The following is a 25,109-nucleotide window of genomic DNA, read 5'->3' as shown; positions in this document are numbered from 1 at the left end:
AGCCACATATCTCCGACAACCACCAGTCACTGTAAAACCCCTTTGTCAACAATACCCTTTCAAATCCTTCCAAGATGGACGAGGAGGAGGGATGAATAAACACGGACTACCAGACCTGTGTAGCGTTCCAAATGGCACCCTATTCCTCATAGGTCTCAGGCCAAAAGAAGTGCACTTTATAGGCAATAGGGTGTCAAAGGTACATACACTTTCAAATATTATCAAAATGTTTTCAATTCTTTGAATGTTTGCTTAGCTTGCTTCGAATGCCAAGTGGGCGGGGTTTGCACATTTAAGACTATTCTATTGGTTTCATTGCACCAGGCAAACTCAATCAAGCCCAGATAAAGTATTTGACATGATGTTGAATACTATTTGAACCCAGGTCTAACAGGTAGGAACGTGTTCAGAACTAGAAGCAGGTGTTTTGGTGTTTAGAAGGCTGATTGGTCTGATAGGGTTCTGAATGCCAGGGTATGGCTGAATCTGTCAGGTAAATGTGAGACTTAATGCTCCCATCTATGGCTTGACATGGTGCTAGCTAGACCTTCGTTGTGTGTATCCCAAATGGGACTCTATTCCCTTTATATAGGGCCCTGATTTTATAAAAGTAGTGCACTATAAAGGGAATAGGGTGCCATTTGGGACGGAGACCTTCCTTCCGCTCCGTGCCAAGATTGATAATCTCAAGCCTCTCATAAACCCTCCAATACTGCAGCCCATTACAAGGCTGTTCTAAAGCGTTCTCTCTCTCTCAGTGCCAGCAGAAATTAGGCCTCTGCAAGGTCTCTCATACCAGACTGTACTGTACATACTGCAGGTTGAAATCCTTCACCTCGGGTGAGGAATTTCTCGATTATGTCGGTGTTGTGAAGACATTGAGAGGTGTCTGCTACTCAGAAGGAATAATCCGTTTGAACCACAGGTTGGTCGTGTGGCGGGAGCCGCCCATGATTGATGGGAGAACAGGACCAACACTTAATAACCTCTATCATGCCTCGCGACCTCACGACCCTACGGTGGGTGCCAGTTTGTTTATGGGTGGTACGTCCGTCCCTTTTTCCCTCCCTCCCTCCCCCACCCGCATGCCGACACGCTAACCAGTGCGCTGCCCGACCGCTGCAGAATCTCTGCTGGGGCTAATGGGCCGGACTGAGGGATTGGACTGTCAGCACGGAGCCGGGAGTCATTTTTCTTCCTTCCTGCACGGTCGTCTGAGGTAGACATAGAGGTAGCCCCTGTGCACCCCTGGCGACGCCCTACCCCGTGCTCTCCCAATCATCTGTCAGCGGTGACGGAGCCTGCTGGAATAAGGGGGCGTGAGGGAGGAGAAGGAGGGTGTCAATTAGCCTTAGCCGTCCTGACAAACCTGTTTTTCCTCTCCACCACCACTGAGGCAGCAGCCACTGAGGCCCTGGACAACTCGGTCCCTCGTTCCTCTCTGTCACTTTGTGGGGGCTGTGGATTTGTTTCGCTGTAAATGGGTCACACGCAGACACTCCATTACAATGCGTGTCTCAGTGTGTCTCAGTGTGTATGTGAGGGGACCAAGTGAGAGGAAGAGTTAGAGGAAGAAAAGAAAGAGTCCTTTGCACCTTTCATGAGAAAACGTACAAAGAGGACTTGACCTTAATCATACTATCAAATGTAAACAAATACAGTAAGCCTAGATCCATCAGTAAACATGCCAACATCTGATCAGTTAGTAGAACTGGGCTCCTGAGTGGAGCAGCAGTGTAAGGCACTGCATCTCAGTACTAGAGGCGTCACTACAGACACCCCGGTTCAAATCCAGGCAGTATCACGACCGGCCGTGATTGGGAGTCCCATAGGGCGGTGCACAATTGGTTCAGTGTCGTCCGGGTTTGGCCGGTGTAGGCCGTCATTGTAAATAAGAATTTGTTCTGACTTGCCTAGTAAAATAAAGGTAAAATAAATGAAATAAAATAGAAAGAGAATAAGTAAATAGTAAACATCCTCCTCTACCCCCTCTCTCTCACAAACCTCCTCCTCTACCCCCCTCTCTCACAAACCTCCTCCTCTACCCCTCTCTCTCACAAACCTCCTCCTCTACCCTCCCTCTTTCACAAACCTCCTCCTCTACCCCTCTCTCTCACAAACCTCCTCCTCTACCCCCTCTCTCTCACAAACCTCCTCCTCTACCCACTCTCTCCATCCCTCTCTCTCACAAACCTTCTCCTCTACCCTCTCTCTCACAAACCTCCTCCTCTACCCCCCCACCCCTCTCTCTCACAAACCTCCTCCTCTACCCCCCACCCCTCTCTCTCACAAACCTCCTCCTCTACCCCTTCTCTCTCACAAACCTCCTTCTCTACCCCCCTCTCTCACAAACCTCCTCCTCTACCCCTCTCTCTCACAAACTTCCTTCTGTACCCTTCCATTCCTCTCTCTCACAAACCTCCTCCGCTAGGAATGGAGTGGTGTGGTGTGACAGACCGTCATTGGCAGAAGACTGCAGAGACACACAGTCACCAGCAATTATGTGGAATGAAACGTCATACAAAGAGGATAGTTTTGAATGGATAATAAGAATGATCGGATATAGTAGGTTAGAGTGAAAATGTACGACACATGAATACACATCCAAGATATACAGTAACACAGAGAAAATTACAAGAACAGCCTTACCGTAGATTCCTGTGGATATACATGGGAAGGCCTGTGGAAAGAAAGAGAGAGATGACGGTCAGTGCATGTTCACATTATAAAATGTACATTGTAAAATGCCAAGTACGCAAAAGTATTGGTAATTCTCCATTTCTCTAGCATGGGGATAGAGAAAGTTAAGCCAGCAGGTAGTAAAATAAAACGTGTCAGTTTCTATTATTCACTGACTGTCTTTAATATTGTTCTCAATTGGTGGCCTTTGAAACCATTCTACTCTGTGCTCCTTTTCATTTCCTACTAAGTACAGCACTAACATAACATACCGAATCTGTATGCCAAATGGCACAATATTCCCTTTATATAGTGCGCTACTTTAGACCAGAGCCCATAATAAGTAGAACACCATATAAGGAATAGGGTACCATTTTGGAAGCAGACACTAACATACCTTACATGTGATTTATAAAAAACTAGTTATGATGAAATCCACCACAGGCATGTAGTGATTCCAATAATACTGCATGGTACTCCTCTATATAATACACTCCTAATGTAAAATGTTCCAGGGTCATTATCTTGCAGAATATTACAGTATACTTTAATAGGGTTTCCCAAACTAGGCGGCGCGACCCCATGTGTGGTCGTCTGATTTGAAAATGGGGTTGTGAGAGAACATGTGCGTTTGATTTTTAGATCCGGGGTTATGTCAACCTCCGGTAGTTGTGAGATGAGGTTTCTGTTGTCTTCCAACAGATATGTCACAATCTTTTGAATGGTTTAATAAGCTACAAAATATGATGACCCCATCATTGAAAGATAAGTCTCTCAGGTATACGTACGTACACTACATGACCAAAAGTATGTGGACACCTGCTCGTCGAAAATCTCATTCCAAAATCATGGGCATTAATATGGAGTTTGTCCCCCCCTTCGCTGACATAACAGCATCCACTCTTCTGGAAAGGCTTTCCACTAGATGGTCAAGCATTGCTGCAGGGACATGCTTCCATTCAGCCACAAGAGCATTAGTGAGATCGGGCACTGATATTGGGTAATTAGGCATGGCTAGCATTCGGTGTTCCAATTCATCCCAAAGTTGTACGATGGGTTTGAGGTCAGGGCTCTGTGCAGGCCAGCCAAGTCTAGAATGTTATTGTATGCTGTAGTATCAAGACTTCCCTTCACTGAAATTAAAGAGCCTAGCCTGAAACATAAAAAACATCCCCAGACCAGCATTCCTCCTTAAATGCATTCGGACAGGTAGTGTTCTCCTGGCATCTACCAAACCTAGATTCGTCCGTCGGACTGCCAGATGGTGAAGCGTGATTCATCACTCCAGAGAATGCGTTTCCACTACTCCAGAGACCAATGGCGGCGATTGCACGGCTGTGTGCTTGCTTTTATACACCTGTCAGCCAAAGGTGTGCATGAAATAGCCGAATCCACTAATTCAAAGGGGTGTTCACATACACACATAAACTCAGCAAAAAAAGAAACGGCCCTCTTTCAGGACCCTGTCTTTCAAAGATAATTTGTAACAATTCAAATAACTTCACAGATCTTCATTGTAAAGTGTGTAAACACTGTTTCCCATGCTTGTTCAATGAACCATTAACAATTAACGAACATGCACCAGTGGAACGGTTGTTAAGACACTAACAGCTTAGAAAGTAGGCAATTAAGGTCACAGTTATGAAAACTTAGGACACCAAAGAGGCCTTTCTACTGACTCTGAAAAACACCAAAATAAAGATGCCCAGGGTCCCTGCTCATCTGCGTAAACGTGCCTTAGGCATTCTGCAAGGAGCCATGAGGACTGCAGATGTGGCCAGAGAAATAAATTGCGATGTCCGTACTGTGAGATGCCTAAAACAGCACTACAGGAAGAAAGGACGGACAGCTGATGGTCCTCGCAGTGGCAGACCATGTGTAACACCTGCACAGGATCGGTACATCCGAACATCACACATGCCGGACAGGTACAGGATGGCAACAACAACTGCCCGAGTTACACCAGGAACGCACAATCCCTCCATCTGTGCTCACACTGTCCGCAATAGGCTGAGAGAGGTTGGACTGAAGGTTTGTAAGCCTGTTGTAAGGCAGGTCCTCACCAGACATCACCGGCAACAACGTCGCAAATGGGCACAAACCCATCTTCGCTGGACCAGACAGGACTGGAAAAAAGTGCTCTTCACTGACGAGTCGCGGTTTTGTCTCACCAGGGGTGATGGTCGGATTCGCGTTTATCATCGAAGGAAGGAGAGCGTTACACAGAGGCCTGTACTCTGGAGTGGGATCGATTTGGAGGTGGAGGGTACGTCATGGTCTGGGGCAGTGTGTCACAGCATCATCGGACTGAGCTTGTTGTCATTGCAGGCAATCTCAACGCTGTGCGTTACAGGGAAGACATCCTCCTCCCTCATGTGGTACCCTTCCTGCAGGCCCATCCTGACATGACCCTCCAGCATGACAATCCCACCAGCCATACTGCTCGATCTGTGCATGATTTCCTGCAAGACAGGAATGTCAGTGTTCTGCCATGGCCAGTGAAGAGCCCAAATCTCAATCCCATTGAGCACGTCTGGGACCTGTTGGATCGGAGGGTGAGGGCTAGGGCCATTCCCCCCAGAAATGTCCGGGAACTTGAAGGTGCCTTGGTGGAAGAGCGGGGATTCATCTCACAGCAAGAACTGGCAAATGTTGTGCTGTCCATGAGGAGGAGATGCACTGCAGTACTTAATGCAGCTGATGGCCACACCAGATACTGACTGGTACTTTTGATTTTGACCCTCCCCCCTTTTTTCAGGGACACATTATTCCATTTCTGTTTGTCATGTCTGTGGAACTTGTTCAGTTTATGTCTGAGTTGTTGAATCGTGTTATGTTCATACAAATATTTACACGTTAAGTTTGCTGAAAATAAACATAGTTGACAGTGAGAGGACGTTTCTTTTTTGCTGAGCTTAGATGTAGTGTATGTACTGTTTCCCGCTACTATGACCACAAGCCATTAGAACAGAGTGGCGTTAAATCACACAGGGGGTAAAGAACATCATCAAGGGGAAAACAAGGAGGGAAAATAATGAAGGAAAATATATTTCAAAAACATATGTCTATATATATTTACAAAAAAATATATGGTGGATTGGAAATGATGCAGACAATTACATTGATGGAAGCAACAATCTATCTGCAGTATTAAAGCTGATCCACCCCATAAAAATAAAAAAATCATTGTCTACACAGAAGCTCATAAAAAATGATTGCCTGATGTTCTTCTGAACTTCCCAATACCTTTCCGACGCATTTCAATCACTTCAATCACCATACTGGCTTCAGATTGAACTACTGTCAAAAATACTAAAAGACTGATTTGTAGTAGACTGTCATAGCCCAAATTAAAAAAGTTAACATTGGCTATTGATTACATAACTTTCACATGGTGGTGTTGCGAAAAACCTTTGATATCAAAAAGGTTTGCGGGCCAAAGAAAGTATGTTTAGTTACTTTGCAGAAAGTTAGTTTCAGAGCTACTGAAAAGCAATAGACAACTTAATGCACACACACCCATGCACGTTTTCACATCTACTTATAAAGCACACCAGACATTGACATATTCAAAAAAGGCTGTCACAATATTGGACTAATTAATGTTGTGTGATTAAATTGAAGCCATATTGCGGCGAGACAGCGGATGTTGCCACACACACAACCACATACCCACATAGACTTGCTAGCGGGGACTTGTCCTAAGGGGAACAGTAGATCAGCACTATGGTGGATCCAAAGGTACATCTCTCTGCATAGTAATTATACTCATGAATAAAATAATGAAAAAATGAATCAGATTGATCTGTCCCGGGAGCCAGAGCTCTCTCTCTCTCTCGCACGCACGCACACACGCACGCACGCACGCACACACACACACACACACACCCAACAGCCCACCCACCGGCCTGTATTTCTGTCTGTCTGTCTACCTATACAGTGCCTTGCGAAAGTATTCGGCCCCCTTGAACTTTGCGACCTTTTGCCACATTTCAGGCTTCAAACATAAAGATATAAAACTGTATTTGTTTTGTGAAGAATCAACAACAAGTGGGACATAATCGTGAAGTGGAACGACATTTATTGGATATTTCAAACTTTTTTAACAAATCAAAAACTGGAAAATTGGGCGTGCAAAATTATTCAGCCCCCTCAAGTTAATACTTTGTAGCGCCACCTTTTGCTGCGATTACAGCTGTAAGTCACTTGGGGTATGTCTTCTATCAGTTTTGCACATCGAGAGACTGAAATTTTTTCCTATTCCTCCTTGCAAAACAGCTCAAGCTCAGTGAGGTTGGATGGAGAGCATTTGTGAACAGCAGTTTTCAGTTCTTTCCACAGATTCTCAATTGGATTCAGGTCTGGACTTTGACTTGGCCATTCTAACACCTGGATATGTTTATTTTTTAACCATTCCATTGTAGATTTTGATTTAAGTTTTGGATCATTGTCTTGTTGGAAGACAAAAATCTCCGTCCCAGTCTCAGGTCTTTTGCAGACTCCATCAGGTTTTCTTCCAGAATGGTCCTGTATTTGGCTCCATCCATCTTCCCATCAATTTTAACCATCTTCCCTGTCCCTGCTGAAGAAAAGCAGGCCCAAACCATGATGCTGCCACCACCATGTTTGACAGTGGGGATGGTGTGTTCAGGGTGTTGAGCTGTGTTGCTTTTACGCCAAACATAACGTTTTGCATTGTCGCAAAGTTCAAGGGGGCCGAATACTTTCGCAAGGCACTGTATCCACCAAATATCAGATTGAGTTTCCACTCATTGATGTTCCAGGATGTTACCACAAGGACTGGACGTTACCACAACGACTGGACGTTACCACGGGGATTGGACGTTACCACAAGGACTGGATGTTACCACAAGGACTGGATGTTACCACGAGGACTGGACGTTACCACAAGGACTGGACGTTACCACGAGGACTGGAGGTTACCACGAGGACTGGATGTTACCACGAGGACTGGATGTTATCACGAGGACTGGACGTTACCACGAGGACTGGACGTTACCACGAGGACTTGACTTTACCACGAGGACTGGACTTTACCACGAAGACTGGACGTTACCACGAGGACTGGACTTTACCACGAGGACTGGACTTTACCACGAGGACTGGACTTTACCACGATGACTGGACGTTACCACAAGGACTGGACGTTAACACAAGGACTGGACGTTGCCACAAGGACTGGACGTTACCACAAGGACTATGCTACATATCAAATATATCAGCACCATAGCTACCAAAGTCAGACACAATCTCTCTCTCTCTCTCTCTGGCTCTGTCTCTCTCTCTCTTTCTGTCACCCTGTCTCTCTCTCTCTCTCTGGCTCTCTCTCTCGCTCTCTCTCTGGCTCTCTTTCTGTCTCTGTCTCTCTCTTTCTGTCTCTCTGTCTCTCTGGCTCTCTTTCTGTCTCTGTCTCTCTCTTTCTGTCTCTCTGTCTCTCTGGCTCTCTTTCTCTGTCTCTCTCTTTCTCTCTTTCTCTCTCTCTCTCTCTGGCTCCCTGTCTCTGTCTCTCTGGCTCTCTCTTTCTGTCTCTCTGTCTCCCTTTCTGGCTCTATGTCTCTCTCTTTCTGTCTCTCTGTCTCTCTCTTTCTGTCTCTCTCTCTCTCTCTCTCTCTCTCTCTCTCTGTCTCTCTCTAAACAACAGGTGTAGACTAACAGTGAAATGCATACTTATGGGCCATCCCCAATAGAAAAATAGGGAAATGGGTTAGGGTTAGGGAAATAATAACAGGAGGAATAAATACACAATGAGTAATGATAACTAGGCGATATACATGAGGTTACCAGTACCGAGTCGATGTTCAAAGGGATAGATAATAAACACTAGCAACAGCAGCATATGTGATGAGTCAAAACAGTTAGTGCAAAAAAGGCCAATGCAGATAGTCCGGGTTACTAATGGTTAACTATATAACTAACTATTTAGCAATCTTATGGCTTGGGGGTAAAAGCTGTTCAGGGTCCTGTTGGTTCCAGACTTGGTGCTTCGGTACCGCTTGCTGTGCAGTAGCAGAGACTATGACTTGGGTGGGTGGAGTCTTTGATGCAGTCAGACAAGATGCTCTCAAGGGTGCAGCTGTAGAACTTTTTGAGGATCTGAGTGTCCATCCCGAATCTTTTCAGCCTCCTGAGGGGGAAGAGGCGTTGTCGTGCCTTCTTCACAACTGTGATGTAGACACCAAGGAACTTGAAGCTCTGAACCTGCTCCACTACAGCCCCGTCGATGTGGATGGGGGCGTGCTCGGCCTTCCGTTTCCTGTTGTCCACGATCAGCTCCTTTTTTCTTGCTGACGTTATTGGATTGGAGCATAACTGATATTTATGACTGTACTTTTCTAAAAGATTATACAAAGTATCCAGTACTTTGCTACAGTAGACATATTACTCAAACATGGCTTTACAGCTGAAAATAGATTCATAGCTCTCTCTCTCTCTCTCTCTCACTCTCTCTCTCTTTTTCCCTCTCGCTTTCCCTCTATTTTTTCCCTATCAAACTTTGCCTCCCTCCCTCCCTCCACTTCTGTGGCCAAGTACATTATGATCCATAGGGCCTTCTGTATGTCTTCCCCATTCCACATTCATCTTATAAAGTATATTAATACATTTAATAAACAGTAAAGAGAAAATATTTTTTCAAAAGCTCCCATTTGTCTTTAAAAGCAGCTGAATACGTGCTTTACTTCTTACATTCATCAACAGGCGTGGCCACGATACAGTAATATAATAGAATGACAAATGGATTAGGGCCATTTCACCACAATTTACAGAACACAGTGAGATTAATATAGGGCTCTAGAAGAGTAGTAAGAATTCATCAAAGAATAACACCCATTGTAAGTGCTGAAATCACTCTGTGTAAGAACTTAGTTGGCCTAAATAAATCACTCTGTGTTGGAACTTAATTGGCCTAAATAAATAAATCTGTGAAGAGCTAAATTGGTCTAACTAACAACTTGTGTTGTTTGTCAAGCTGACCCTGTGAATATGACAGATAATAAGTAAGCGTTAGAAACACCTATTAAAAATCAAAGTCTGCCAGTGTTGGTTGCACAGACACAAAGGATAAAAGTTGACCCACCCAGTGAACGGCATGAAGATGTATTTAGCAATGTTTAAGCTGATTCGCCTTATTTTGATTATGTTTCAGAATATCCAATGTGTGAGTCTGGGTGCATTAAAAACAAAGTCTGCCAGAAAGAAGGTTGCACAGACACAACATCAAACACATAAAACTTAGAGCAGGGATGAGATTTCAAATGACAACTTCAATTTCAGTGAGAAGAGAATGTCAGAGCCTCTCATTATGGATGTAAACAAAGAAGAGATTGGTTTCATGCTTCCTGATTTGGCTGGTCCCAGATCTGTTCATATTTGGAGTGACATATTTGGATGTTAAACACAATATACTATAGTCAGGTACCAGATCTGTTGATATTTGGTGTGACAATGACCTTTTATAAATCCTTATCTAATTTCACTGGTTAAACAATGAGTCTCCCTGAGCTTTCTTTGATTAGCACAGATGATGAGTTATCTAGTCTATCTAGCTATCTAGTCCCAAGTCTGTTTGTGCTCTATATACACTGGGTATACCAAACATTAGGAACACATTCCTAATTGGAGTTGCACCCCCCCCCCCCTCTTTTTACCCTCAAAAGAGACTCAATTTGTTGGGGCCTGGACTCTACAAGGTTTGAAAAGCGTTCCACATGGATGTTGACTCCACAGTTGTGTGAAGTTTGCTGGATGTCCTTTGGGTGGTGGACCACTCTTGATACACTGGGAAACTGTTGAGCGTGAAAAACCCAGCAGCGTTGCAGTTCTTGACAAAAACCGGTGCGTCTGGCACCTACTACCATACCCTGTTGTGAAACTGTCTCTGTTTTTATCCAGTGGTAGTAGTGCATTACTTTACTAGTGCATTAATACATAGTGCATTAATTTACTAGTCATTAGTAAATAGTGCATTACTTTACTAGTGCATTAATGAATAGTGCATTACTTTACTAGTGCATTAATAAATAGTGCATTACTTTACTAGTCATTAATAAATAGTGCATTACTTTACTAGTGCATTAATAAATAGTGCATTACTTTACTAGTCATTAATAAATAGCGCATTACTTTACTAGTGCATTAATAAATAGTGGATTACTTTACTAGTGCATTAATAAATAGTGCATTACTTTACTAGTGCATTAATACATAGTGCATTATTTTACAAGTGCATTAATACATAGTGCATTAATTTACTAGTCACTAGTAAATAGTGCATTACTTTACTAGTCATTAAATAATAGTGCATTACTTTACTAGTGCATTAATAAATAGCGCATTACTTTACTAGTGCATTAATAAATAGTGCATTACTTTACTAGTGCATTAATAAATAGTGCATTACTTTACTAGTGCATTAATACATAGTGCATTACTTTACTAGTGCATTAATACATAGTGCATTAATTTACTAGTCGTTAGTAAATAGTGCATTACTTTACTAGTGCATTAATAAATAGTGCATTACTTTACTAGTGCATTAATAAATAGTGTATTACGTTACTAGTGCATTAATAAATAGTGCATTACGTTACTAGTGCATTAATAAATAGTGCATTACTTTACTAGTGCATTAATAAATAGTGCATTACTTCACTAGTCATTAATAAATAGTGCATTACTTTACTAGTGCATTAATAAATAGTGCATTACTTTACTAGTGCATTAATAAATAGTGCATTACTTTACTAGTAATTAATAAATAGTGCATTACTTTACTAGTACATTAATAAATAGTGCATTACTTTACTAGTTCATTAATACATAGTGCATTACTTTACTAGTGCATTAATACATAGTGCATTAATTTACAAGTCATTAGTAAATAGTGCATTACTTTACTAGTGCATGAATAAATAGTGTATTATGTTACTAGTGCATTAATAAATAGTGCATTACGTTACTAGTGCATTAATAAATAGTGCATTACGTTACTAGTGCATTAATAAATAGTGCATTACTTTACTAGTGCATTAAGAAATAGTGATTACTTTACTAGTGCATTAATAAATAGTGCATTACGTTACTAGTGCATTAATAAATAGTGCATTACTTTACTTGTGCATGAATTAATAGTGCATTACTTTACTAGTGCATTAATAAATAGTGCATTACTTTACTAGTGCATTAATAAGTAGTGCATTACAAGGGCTGCCCAATGGGACCTGGTCAAAAGTACTGCACTACACATAGGGAATATGGTGCCATTTGGGACGCAACTTTGCTATTGTTATTTCTCAGGCTGTAGTTCTGGGTGTCAAGGTGGATATCTCTTCAGAGGTTACCCACTGGGCACAGGCATCAGTTCAACGTCTAGTTTTGATTTACATTTGGTTGTGTTGTCAACTAACATGAATTCAACGTTAAATCAACAAAACATTCACTGATTCAATGTCGCCACAGTTTTTTGTTGTTGCAATGGTGGAAACAACGTGGATTCAACCAGTTTTTGCCTAATGGGTGATGTGATTTAAATCTTTACAGAAACCGTTGACCTTTACCAGACAAGAGTCTGCATCTGACACAAACAGACAGATGATGCATGGAAAATAAAAGCACAACCATTTTTAGTTACTCTCCCCTGTTTAGACCTGGTCCCAGATCTGTTTGTGCTGTATTGTCATCATGTCATGACAACGACCATAATAGTTGGCTTTACAGAACAAACAGATCACTGAGCATGTTGTTGGTAGGCAAACTGACTTGGTATTAAAGACTGCTTTAGTTTCCGGCACGAAGGACCATGGACTCTGAATAATGAGATGGCAGTTTAGACTAAAGACAAGATAACATGTCTGTGTTGGCACAATCTCAGACAAAACCATGTCTAAAAACACCAAGAATCAGTAACTACTGCAATCACTCATCTGGAATCCACTTGATCCTTAACCTAGTTTAACCACAGTAAATCTGTCGCTTTCCAGCTCTTCTCTGGATTCATTCTGCATTACACTTTTGAGACATTCATAAAAAAGGACTTAAGGCTCCTCCCGCCATCAGGAATCCATTTGATATTTTTACGGAGTATCATATCGAGTGTCTGATGGAAAAAAATCTTCATCTTCAGTCAAGATGAGCAGCAATCGGCAGGCCCTTGGTCTCAATTCTTCAGAGTAAATTGAAGTGGGCTGACTGATCATGCTGATCTAGAGTCAGAAGTCGTCCCAAACGGCATGCTCTATAGTGCTCTGATCAAAAGTAATGCACTACATATCTAATAGGCTGCCATTTGGGACCCAGATTCAATCATTATTATCCTCTGCCTGCTAAAAGGACTGAAGTGTCAATCTCTGAAGTTGAACTTCAGCTCGGCTAACATCATCGGAAACCTTGACACATCCGCAGGAAGGGAAACGTACTCGACACTCACTCACTCACTCACTCACTCTCACTCTCACTCTCACACACACACACACACACACACACACACACACACACACACACACACACACACACACACACACACACACACACACACACACACACACACACGCTCATGACCAATGGTGATGACACAGTATCAGCATAATGAATTACACCTCATTTTGTTAGTTGTCTGTCTGATCCATTAAAGAGTATTGATCTCTCTCAGGTTGAAGAGTGAGGAGAGAATGCATTAGGTAATCACTTTTACAGGATGTTGTAAAGTGCCCCTGATTTCACACACTGACACCTCTGTGTATGTGTCACAAATGGCACCCTACTACCTATATATAGTGCACTACTTTTGACCACAGCCCATAGGGTTCTTGTCAAAAGTACTGCACTAGAAAGGGAATCGGTTGCTATTTAGGAAGCAACCTGTGACATATGCAGTCACTTCCTACTTACCGGCTCAAAGCCCTGCTTACTGCCAGAAGGGAGGGGAAATAAAAACATCCTAAAAATATGTCAGAAAGACGAGTTGCTTGGAGGCTTGATTCACGTCTGGCACGAGGCTTTTATTTTACCCATAAATCAGTCAACGGATGCAGTCAAATATTGTCGTAGAAAATGTATGAATCTGGAGTGCAGCTCTGAGTATTAACAACCTCACTGGTGATCAATACCCTGTAAACATCTTGAGGCTTAGCTGCTATTTTCTAAAATGACAAACATTGTTACCATCTATTCTCAAAAAAGGAACCTTTATGAAAAGAAGAACATTTGATGTTAGATTTTTAAGTCGACAAGTTATTTGGTGAGCCATTGAGAAAGCAGCAAGCCCAGTAAGCACCATACTATACATTCACTGTTCAGTACATACAGTACAATCACTGTGATCATGTACTGTATTACCAAGACTGAGCATTTAGCTACACCTGCAATAACATTTGCTAAATATGTGTACGTGACCAATCAAATTTGATTTGCTTTGATCATCAGTGTTGAGTTCTTTCCATGTTTACATTCAACTAGAGCTGTACTTGAGGTCATTTGTGCCTCCGTTGGCAGAGCAATGCCACAGGTTGTGGGTTTGATTTCCGCTGGGGATACCCATACATACAATTGATAAAACCCTCTTCTAAATGGCATTTATTATTATCGGTCCTGCTTTAAACAAAGTGAAACGTATGAAGGCTTCATAAACTGGGTATGTCACACAGTTATGACACTATTATTTCCCATATTGTATTGTGCGTTATTATATTGTGTGTTACTGTATTGTGTTATTATATTGTGTGTTACTGTATTGTGTTATTGTATTGTGTGTTATTGTATTGTGTTATTATATTGTGTGTTATTGTATTGTGTTATTATATTGTGTGTTATTGTATTGTGTGTTATTATATTGTGTGTTATTATAGTGTGTGTTATTGTATTGTGTGTTATTGTATTGTGTGTTATTATAGTGTGTGTTATTATAGTGTGTGTTATTGTATTGTGTGTTATTATATTGTGTGTTATTATAGTGTGTGTTATTGTATTGTGTGTTATTGTATTGTGTGTTATTATATTGTGTGTTATTATAGTGTGTGTTATTGTATTGTGTGTTATTGTATTGTGTGTTATTATATTGTGTGTTATTATAGTGTGATAAATTGGTTCATGCCAACTGCCAGCCACAAAAGAAAATCAGCCAAGCCCTTTTACGCCCTCTACCAAATGGTAGCTATAAATGCAGACGATGTGCAGCGTGCAACAATATGATGAAGTGTGAATATTTCCGCCACCCACACACAGGAAAACGGTTCCAAATAAATGACATTATTACGTGTTCCACCACCCATGTTTTTTACATTATTAAATGTCCATGTGGGCTCTGTTATGTCGGTAAAACCGCCCGCTCTCTCAAACAGAGAATTAGTGAACATAAAAGTTCAATCAGGAGAAATGACAGGGATTATCCAGTCGCAGTACATTTCAATGACCTGAAGCAGGACATTTCCACCTTTGGATTCTGTAGCATAGAGAAAGTTAAGATATCAGACAGGGTAGGTGACATTAATAATACTAGAAGGGAATGTTTTGGGGGTTTTCACCCTCCAGACATTATTTCCTAAAGGACTGAATGATGAAATGTCTATGTATGTTATGTTGTGAATTTGAACATGAATTATGTGCCTATTTAAGATTTCTCTGTTTTTGGTATGATGTACCCAATGACTAATGTAAACTTGCTATGTCCTCATTGTGATTTTACAGACGTGTTTCATACATCTTATTTATACACTTTTGTAATATTTATGAAATGCATATTGATATATTTGGTGGCACGTATTTGTTTTTCCCTTTGCCTACAACCCCATTCGATGTGTGGAACGGATGTGGGAGGGGCTTGGTCTACATAAGGGTGCACATTTAATTCACAAAAGCTCTGACGAAGGCCGAGGCCAATACGTAAGCTTATTAAATATCAGTGAACCTATCAAGAGCAGTGGGCGGTTTCCTTTTTCCTTCATCTTGTTCAATTGTTGCCATGCACCTGCAAATGAGATTGCTCAGATGTGTGAGTGCCTTTTGAATTATGTGATTGTATTGTGTGTGATTGTATTGTGTGTGATTGTATTGTGTGTTATTGTATTGTGTGTTATTGTATTGTGTGTTTTTGTATGGTGTGTTATTGTATGTTATTGTATTGTATGCTATTATATTGTGTGTTATTGTATTGTGTGTTATTGTATTGTGTTATTGTATGCTATTGTAGTATGTGTTATTATATTGTGTGTTATTGTAATGTGTGTTATTGTATTGTGTTATTGTATTGTATGTGATTGTATTGTGTGTTATTGTATTGTGTTATTATATTGTGTGTTATTGTAATGTGTGTTATTGTATTGTGTTATTATATTGTGTGTTATTATATTGTGTGTTATTGTATTGCATGTGATTGTATTGTATGTTATTGTATTGTGTGTTAGTGTATTGTGTGTTATTATATTGTGTGGGCTGCATTCAGATACAGTGCCTTGCGAAAGTATTCGGCCCCCTTGAACTTTGCGACCTTTTGCCACATTTCAGGCTTCAAACATAAAGATATTAAACTGTATTTTTTTGTGAAGAATCAACAACAAGTGGGACACAATCATGAAGTGGAACGACATTTATTGGATATTTCAAACTTTTTTTAAAAATCAAAAACTGAAAAATTGGGCGTGCAAAATTATTCAGCCCCCTTAAGTTAATACTTTGTAGCGCCACCTTTTGCTGCGATTACAGCTGTAAGTCGCTTGGGGTATGTCTCTATCAGTTTTGCACATCGAGAGACTGAATTTAGGGCTGCATTGATGTATCTCTATGGCCGTAGCTATTAGGGTTGCACTCATACATCTCTATGGCTGTAGCTATTAGGGTTGCACTCATACATCTCTATGGCTGTAGCTATTAGGGCTGCACTCTGATATCTCTATGGCTGTAGCTATTAGTGTTGCACTCTGATATCTCTATGGCTGTAGCTATTAGGGTTGCACTCATACATCTCTATGGCTGTAGCTATTAGGGCTGCATTGATGTATCTCTATGGCTGTAGCTATTAGGGCTGCATTTATGTATCCCTATGGCTGTAGCTATTAGGGCTGCATTGATGTGTCTCTATGGTTGTAGCTATTAGGGTTGCAGTTCTATTTAGTGACAGATCTTTTAGATGGGCAGATATCTCAGAAATGCTTGTTATTAATCAGAGATAAAGATCAAAAGGATTTCCTTGATTGAACCCACTGAGAACTCACTGAGCCATGCACTGAATGGTAGAACTTACTGTACTTTGTGTTTCCACTATTGGTATTTATAGGACAATAGTGCTGCAATCATGTACACTATACATACACAAGTATGTGGACACCCCTTCAAATTAATGGATTTGGCTATTTCAGCCCGACCCATTGCTGAGAATTGTATAAAATCGAGCACATAGCCATGCACTCTCCATAGACAAACATTGGCAGCAGAATGGCTTTAATGAAGAGCTCAGTGACTTTCAATGTGGCACCGTCACAGGATGCCACCTTTCCAACAAGTGTGTTCATCAAATTTCCGGGTCAGCTGTAAGTGCTGTTCTTGTGAAGTGGAAACATCTAGGATCAACAATGGCTCAGCCGTGAAGTGGTAGGCCACACAAGCTCACAGAACTGGACCACCGAGTGCTAGAGCGTGTAGAGCGTAAAATGGCCTGTCCTCACTAATACTCTTGTGGCCGAATGGAAGCAAGTCCCGCCAGCTACAGTTGAAGTTGGAAGTTTACATACATCTCATCTTAATATTATCCTAGTAAAAATTCCCCGTTTTAGGTCAGTTAGGATTAATTTATTGTAAGAATGTGAAATGTCAGAATAATAGTAGAGATAATGATTTATTTCAGCTTTTAATATTTTATCACGTTCCTAGTGGGTCAGAAGATTACATACACTCAATTAGTATTTGGTAGCATTGCCATTCAATTTTTTTAACTTCGGTCAAACATTTTGGGTAGCCTTCCACAAGCTTCCCACAATAAGTTGGGTGAATTTTGGACCATTCCTCCTGACAGAGCTGTTGTAACTGAGTCAGGTTTGTAGGCTTCCTTGCTCACACATGCTTTTTCAGTTCTGCCCACAAATTTTGTATGGGATTGAGGTCAGGGCTTTGTGATGGCCACTCCAATACATTGACTTTGTTATCCTTAAGCCATTTTGCCACAACTTTGGAAGTATGCTTTGGGTCATTGTCCATTTGGAAGACCCATTTCCAACCAAGCTTTAACCTGTTGAAACTCTAGGGGCGCAATTTCATTTTTGGATGAAAAACGTTCCCGTTTTAAACAAGATATTTTCTGTGCGTGCCCTAGAACGTGAGCTTCAGGCAAAACCAAGATGAGACGGCATCCAGGAAATGAGCAGGATTTTTGAGGCTCTGTTTTCCATTGTCTCCTTATATGGCTGTGAATGCGAGAGGAGTAAGTCTGCCCTTTCTGTCGTTTCCCCAAGGTGTCTGCAGCATTGTGACGTATTTGTAGGCATATCATTGGAAGATTGACCATAAGAGACCACATTTACCAGGTGTCCGCCCGGTGTCCTGCGCCGAAATTGGTGCGCAAAAGTCAGCTGCAAGTATTTTTCCACAGAATTCAGAGAAGAATGCAGGCTTCCACGAACGATATATCAATGAAGAGATATGTGAAAAAACACCTTGAGGATTGATTCCAAACAACGTTTGCCATGTTTCGGTCGATATTATGGAGTTAATTCGGAAAAAGTTTGACGTTGTAGGTGACTGAATTTTCGGTTCGTTTCGGTAGCCAAATGTGATGTACAAAACGGAGCGATTTCTCCTACACACAGACGCTTTCAGGAAAAACTGCGCATTTGGTATGTAACTGAGAGTCTCCTCATTGAAAACATCCGAAGCTCTTCAAAGGTAAATGATTTTATTTATTTGGTTATCTGGTTTTTGTGAAAATGTTGCATGCTAAATGCTACTCAAAATGCTAAGCTAGCTTTGCATACTCTTACACAAATGAGTGAATTGCTATGGTTCAAAAGCATATTTTGAAAATCTGAGATGACAGTGTTGTTAAGAAAAGGCTAAGCTTGAGAGCAGGCGCATTATTTTCATTTTATTTGCGATTTTCAGAAATCGTTAACGTTGAGTTATGCTAATGAGCCTGAGGCTTTATTCACGATCCCGGATCCGGGATGGGGAGTATCAAGAGGTCTTGAGCTGTTGCTTCAAAATATCCACAGAATTTTCTCTCCCTCATGATGTCATCTAGTTTGTGAAGTCCACCAGTCACTCCTGCAGCAAAGCACCCCCACAACATGATGTTGCCACCCCTGTGCTTCACGGTTGGTATAGTGTTCTTCGGCTTGCAAGCCTCCCCCTTTTTCCTCCAAACATAACGATGGTCATTGTGGCCAAACTGTTCTATCAAATTTATTTATAAAACCCTTCTAACATCAGCTGATGTCACAAAGTGCTGTACAGAAACCCAGCCTAAAACCCCAAACAGCAAGCAATGCAGGTGTAGTTCTATTTTTGTTTCATCAAACCAGAGGTAATTTCTACAAAAAGTACGATATTTGTCCCCATGTGCAGTTGCAAACCGTAGTCTGGCTTTTTATGGCGGTTTTGGAGCAGTGGCTTCTTCCTTTGCTGAGCGGCCTTTCAGGTTATGTCGATATAGGACTTGTTTTACTGTGGATAGAGATACTTTTGTGCCTGTTTCCTCCAGCATCTTCACAGGGTCCTTTGCTGTTGTTCTGGGATTGATTTGCACTTTTCTCACCAAAGTACGTTCATCTCTAGGAGACAGAATGCATCTCTTTCTTGAGCGGTATGACGGCTGCGTGGTCCCATGGTGTTCATACTTGCGTACCATTGTTTGTACAGATGAAAGAGGTACCTTCAGGTGTTTGAAACTGCTCCCAAGGATGAAACATACTTGTGGAGTTTTTTTCTGAGGTCTTGGTTGATTTCTTTTGATTTTGCCATGATGTCAAGCAAAGAGGCACTGAGTTTGAAGGTAGGCCTTGAAATGCATCCACAGGTACATCTCCAATTGACTCAAATGATGTCAATTAGCCTATCAGAAGCTTCTAAAGAGATTTTCTGGAATTTCACAAGCTGTTTAAAGGCACAGTTAACTTAGTGTATGTAAACTTCTGACCCACTGGAATTATAAGTTAAATAATCTGTCTGTTGGAAAAATTAGATGCACCAAGTAGATGTCCTAACCGACTTGCCAAAACTAGTTTGTTAAACAAGACATTTGTGGAGTGGTTGAAAAACAAGTTTTAATGACTCCAACCTAAGTGTATGTAAACTTCCGACTTCAACTGTATGTTCCTACATCTAGTGGAAAGCCATCCCAGACGATTGGAGGCTGTTATAGCAGCAAAGGGGGGACCAACTCCATATTAATTCCCATGATTTTGGAATGAGATTTTCGACGAGCAGGTGTCCACTTACCTTTGTCCATGTAGTGTATTTCTATGGCTGTTGCAATCTTTGGAGACAGGGCTCTTAGATGGGTGGATGGGTTTCCATAGCATTCGTTGCTGAATTATTCCGTTATTCCTTTAGATGACATATCACTCGTAGAAGAGCAAAGTTCAATTATTGTTCTCTCGCAGCTGTGCGGCTAGCTTGTAGAAATAACCTATTACAAGTATATTTGAAACCCACCCGAGAACAGAGGCAATTTGTCTAACACAAGAAAATACAAGCAGCAAGCCTACGCTTCATGTAGGTTAGCATTCTGCTTCATTAAGTCTGACACAGTCAGGCCACAACTATAATGAACTTCATGGCATCAAGTACACTATTTATGACTTATGATCTCTAGTTCAGGTTATTATCTTCTGGTGTGTGTCTGTGTGTGTGTGTGTGTGTGTGTGTGTGTGTGTGTGTGTGTGTGTGTGTGTGTGTGTGTGTGTGTGTGTGTGTGTGTGTGTGTGTGTGTTGGCTGGGTTGTTTGCTTAGAAAGTGTGGATTTTGAATTGGTCACCAGGGAAATTATTCTGTCGGTGTATGGTCTATTACACGCACACACTGTAATATACAACACTGCTTTAAAGTAGAGCACCTCTTCTTTCCCTTCCAACAAAATGTGCAACGGTATACAGTACACTGTGGTTGCATCCCAAATGCCACCCTATTCCCTATATAATGCACTTTTGACCAGGGCCCATAGCACTATCTAGGGAAAATGTGTTTTGGGTTGCAGACAGTATATAACAAACCGTCAAAAGGGAGTGGTTTGTTATAGATTTTAAACCACTAATGTATGCTTCACCAATTTTGTCACTCTCTTGAATAATTCAAAAGTTAGCTATGAAATTGCAATTGATTATTTTGAATCTTGTGAATCAGTTGATTAAAGCAAAATCCAAGGGGGATAGATACTGCTCTTTTTTTACTTTCCTGTTTACGAACAATTATGATCATCCATTTATCAACACAGCTAATTTGAGCTTTGTTTCATGGTCTTCTTCTTTAAATAAGAATTCTTTCTAAGAATGTCTTGTTGTCTGTAATTATATAGTATATTTTCTAAGTCAGGCCCTCAAGTATTTTTTTCCCGCAAACTTTCCAAAGTGAGGATTTTAGTTTGTGGTATAAATAGACTGTAAAATCACCAACAATTCAGCAAAAGTTTGTTTTATTTAGGAAATCTGTTTACAAGGTTTTTTATATTTTAGTTCACCTTTATTTAACCAGGTAAGCTAGTTGAGAACAAGTTCTCTTTTACAACTGCGACCTGGCCAAGAAAAAGCAACCACTACTTAAAGGAACCACTACTTCAAGGTCTCAGAACAAGTGACGTCACCGATTGAAACGCTATTTAGCGCGCACCACAGCTAACTATGCTAGCCGTTTCACATTCGATACACAAAGCAATGCGACACAAACAATGGAACACATGGAATAAACACGCATACAGTCAATAACACAACATAAAAAAAAGAAAGTATTTTTTTTCAATTTGTAAGTCGCTCTGGATAAGAGCGTCTGCCAAATGACTTAAATGTAAAATGTAAATGTTATACAGTGTGTGCAAATGGTGTGAGGAGGTAAGGCAATAAATAGGCCATTGTAGCAAGTAATTACAATTTAGCAAATTAGCACTGGAGTGATAGATGTGCAGATGGTGATGTGCAAGTAGAAATACTGGTGTGCAAAAGAGCAGAAAAGTAAATAAAAACAATATGGGGATGAGGTAGGTAGATTGGGTGGGCTATTTACAGATGGGTTATGTACAGCTGCAGAGATCGGTTAGCTGCTCAGATTGCTGATGTTTAAAGTTATTGAGGGAAGTATAAGTCCCGGTTGGCTTTGGGGATGACCAGTGAGATATACCTGCAGGTGCGCATGCTACGGGTGGGTGCTGTTATCGTGACCAGTGAGCTGAGACACGGCGGAGCTTCCCCTAGCATAGACTTATAGATGACCTGGAGCCAGTGTATCTGGGGACGAATATGTAGAGAGGGCCAGCCGACAAGAGCATACAGGTCGCAGTGGTGGGTGGTATAAGGGCCTTTGGTGACAAAACAGATGGCACTGTGATAGACTGCATCCAGTGTGCTGAGAAGAGTATTTGAAGCTATTTTGTAAATGACATCGCAGAAGTTGAGGATCGGTAGGATAGTCAGTTTTACGAGGGTATGTTTGGCGGTGAGAGTGAAAGAGGCTTTGTTGCGAAATAGGAAGCCCATTCTAGATTTAATTTTGGATTGGAGATGTTTAATATGTGTCTGAAAGGAGAGTTTACAGTCTCGCCAGACACCTAGGTATTTGTAGTTGTCCACATATTCTAAATCAGAACCGTATTCCCACAAATAAAAAAAGAGTCATATGTGATCGTGTCTCAACGTAATCAAGGTATGAAATTATTTATATTTTCAAATACAATCTCTTTTTGAGCTTAGTTGTTGTCAATTTGCAGTGTACAAATTATTATAATTATTTTCCGCTCCCTGACCATTTTCTCAGAAGAAAAATGGGCCAGCGGCTGCATCTAGGCACTGTGTTAGACTGTTCCTAATTGTTCTACGAATATTCAGTATTCTAATCTTGTTCATAAGTTGTACCTATTGTTGTGTTCTAAGTGTATTGAATTCATGTTCGTGTTTCTAATGTCATACTTTAAGAACCTGCATTCTTTCTTGACCATACACACAGCAAATGGGCCAGTGTTGAATTTTCAGTGTAACATTTCAAGTGTTGATTCAGGAGTTAAATTGAAATTAACACTCAGTGGTGTAAATAACCCCCTGTGTTGGTATTAATAACTAGTTATTGTTTTACATTGTGGAGAGTAAAAAAGTCCCTCAAAACTACACCCATCATTATCATATTTCCCAGCATGCTCTAGTGCAGGTTGTTTTTTTAGGATTGTTTTTAATATCTGTGTTTTTGTATGTACATTTATTGATATATTAATATTATGGTACACAAAGATAAATAACATACATTTTTCTAAACTAATCTAATCAGTTAGTTAGATTTATTGCAACTGTTACAGAAATGGTTGCTCCTGTTTACATGGTTTAGGTAGTGTTTTTTTGTCTCTTAACCCTGAAAATCATTCTGAATGCAGGTTGTGGGTGAATAACAATTACACATCCCTTTGCGAGCCAGCATAATGTGACTTGCAGGCCTGATGTGGCCTGTAAACCAGGAGTTTCCTAACGCCACCTTGTTAGGATAAATCTAGGCCATCAAACTAGGCCAATATGATATATGTTCTGTACCATCATAGTTTTTAATGATAACATTAGCCCAGGACCTGACTTGGTGAAGGCCAGAGGCCTAAAAGGAAAGATTTCAACAACCATGTCTGTCACTAGCAAATACCGGCATGGGTGATAGATAGTTAACTCTTCAATTTACTCAAAAAGAAATGGCACCGTGGGAAGTATGCAAATTAGGCTTTACACCAAATTAGGCTTTACACCATTATTGTAAAACTACAGGTGCTCATTTCTTGCACTGAGAAAGTGTAACAGCGCCAGTGCCAGCACTAAGCAAAGTGAGTCCAGTGTTATGTTTTACACTGTTGGTGTTGCATATTACTCTACAGTAGAGCTATGCAAACACCACAATCGAGTTCCTTTGAACACTATAAGCATAACCTGACTGGCACAGTGGTCTAAGGCACTGCATCGCAGCACTAACTGTGCCACTAGAGATCCTGGTTCGCGACGAGGAGACCTATGGGGCGACGCACAATTGGCCCAGTGTCGTCCAGGTTAGGGGAGAGTTTGGCCGGCAGGGATGTTCCTGTCCCATCACGCACGAGCGACTCCTGTGGTGGGATGGGTACAATGCACGCTGGCACGGTCGCCAGGTGTACGGTGTTTCTTCTGACACATTGGTGCTTCTGGATTAAGTGGTTGTGGTTTGGCAGGGCTGTGTTTCGGAAGACACACGGCTCTCGACCTTCGCCTCCCCCAAGTACAGACTTTAACTACCAATTGGATACCATGAAAAAAGGGGTAAAAATACAACAACATGTAAAATGGGGATCACTGCAACAGAGTTACATCTTTAAAGCTTTCAAAATTGTATTTGAACACCAGTTCAGTGGGACTCATATGTTCACTGAAAATAGTGTACATTTTACACTGTCAAAGTTAAATGTACACCATTGATTTTGCTGTTCATTGTTCCTGTGTGGTTCCTCTCTCTGAGGACATAGTGGCCTCCTGTAGTTCTCAGTCATTAGTTACCCTGCTGGAGATGACACAGTAAAGATGACTTCTAGGCCTGTAGTGTATGCAACTACACCACTATCATGCTGTACCTGTCAGCTGCATGCACACACACACATTGCTACCATGCACGCAGTGACCTTCACAGTGGGTTTGTATGGCCCAGTTGGTAGGAGTGTGGCACTAGCAACGCCAAGGTTGTGGGTTCAATTCCCACAGGGACTACATACTAATTCTACACACACAGCCATTGGACAGGGAACACACAGCACCGGTCTGCCCAGTAGCTGTGTAATTCTCAGGGTGACTGCTGTGTGGATCTATCCCCCAGTACAAAGACACACTGAACTCCATCCTCCAGGGGTGCAGCCTGTCCCAGTAGCCTGAGTAAATAGCACTTGACCATGGGTCCAATGATCTGGGTTCTCTCTGTGGGAAACTGTGAAACACTTGCTGCTAGTTGGTTTCTATTTCTGTTGATCTTCTCTAATTCACATCTGTCTTCCTGCTTTAGAGCTGTGTCCCAAATGGCATCCTTTTCCCTACATAGTGCACTACTTTCGATAAGGCTCTGCTAAATAGTAGTGCACTATATATGGGACACATTTTATGAATAATTATTCTATGATTCCAGGCTTGGGATCTTTTTGTCAGTTAACAGTCACTGGGGAGTTCACTGAGGCAGTAAATCAGCACTTTACACTTCATGATCTCTCTCTCTTTCTTTCTCTCTTCTGTCATTCTCTCACT

General features: G+C 41.2%; 1 protein-coding gene across 3 annotated transcripts in view; it reads right to left on the bottom strand.

Annotated features, from left to right (window-relative positions):
- Positions 1-25,109, bottom strand: part of macrod2 (mono-ADP ribosylhydrolase 2) — a 1,245,161-nt gene that overhangs the window by 282,687 nt on the left and 937,365 nt on the right. For all 3 annotated transcript variants that reach the window (XM_064933636.1, XM_064933637.1, XM_064933635.1), the window contains exon 7: positions 2,650-2,680. In XM_064933636.1, coding sequence (XP_064789708.1) covers positions 2,650-2,680 — 31 coding nt within the window. The remainder of the gene's footprint in view (positions 1-2,649; positions 2,681-25,109) is intronic.

Source organism: Oncorhynchus masou, chromosome 24 (assembly GCF_036934945.1).
Source record: "Oncorhynchus masou masou isolate Uvic2021 chromosome 24, UVic_Omas_1.1, whole genome shotgun sequence".
Lineage (NCBI taxonomy): Eukaryota > Metazoa > Chordata > Actinopteri > Salmoniformes > Salmonidae > Oncorhynchus > Oncorhynchus masou.
This window is presented reverse-complemented; position numbering and strand designations above follow the sequence as displayed.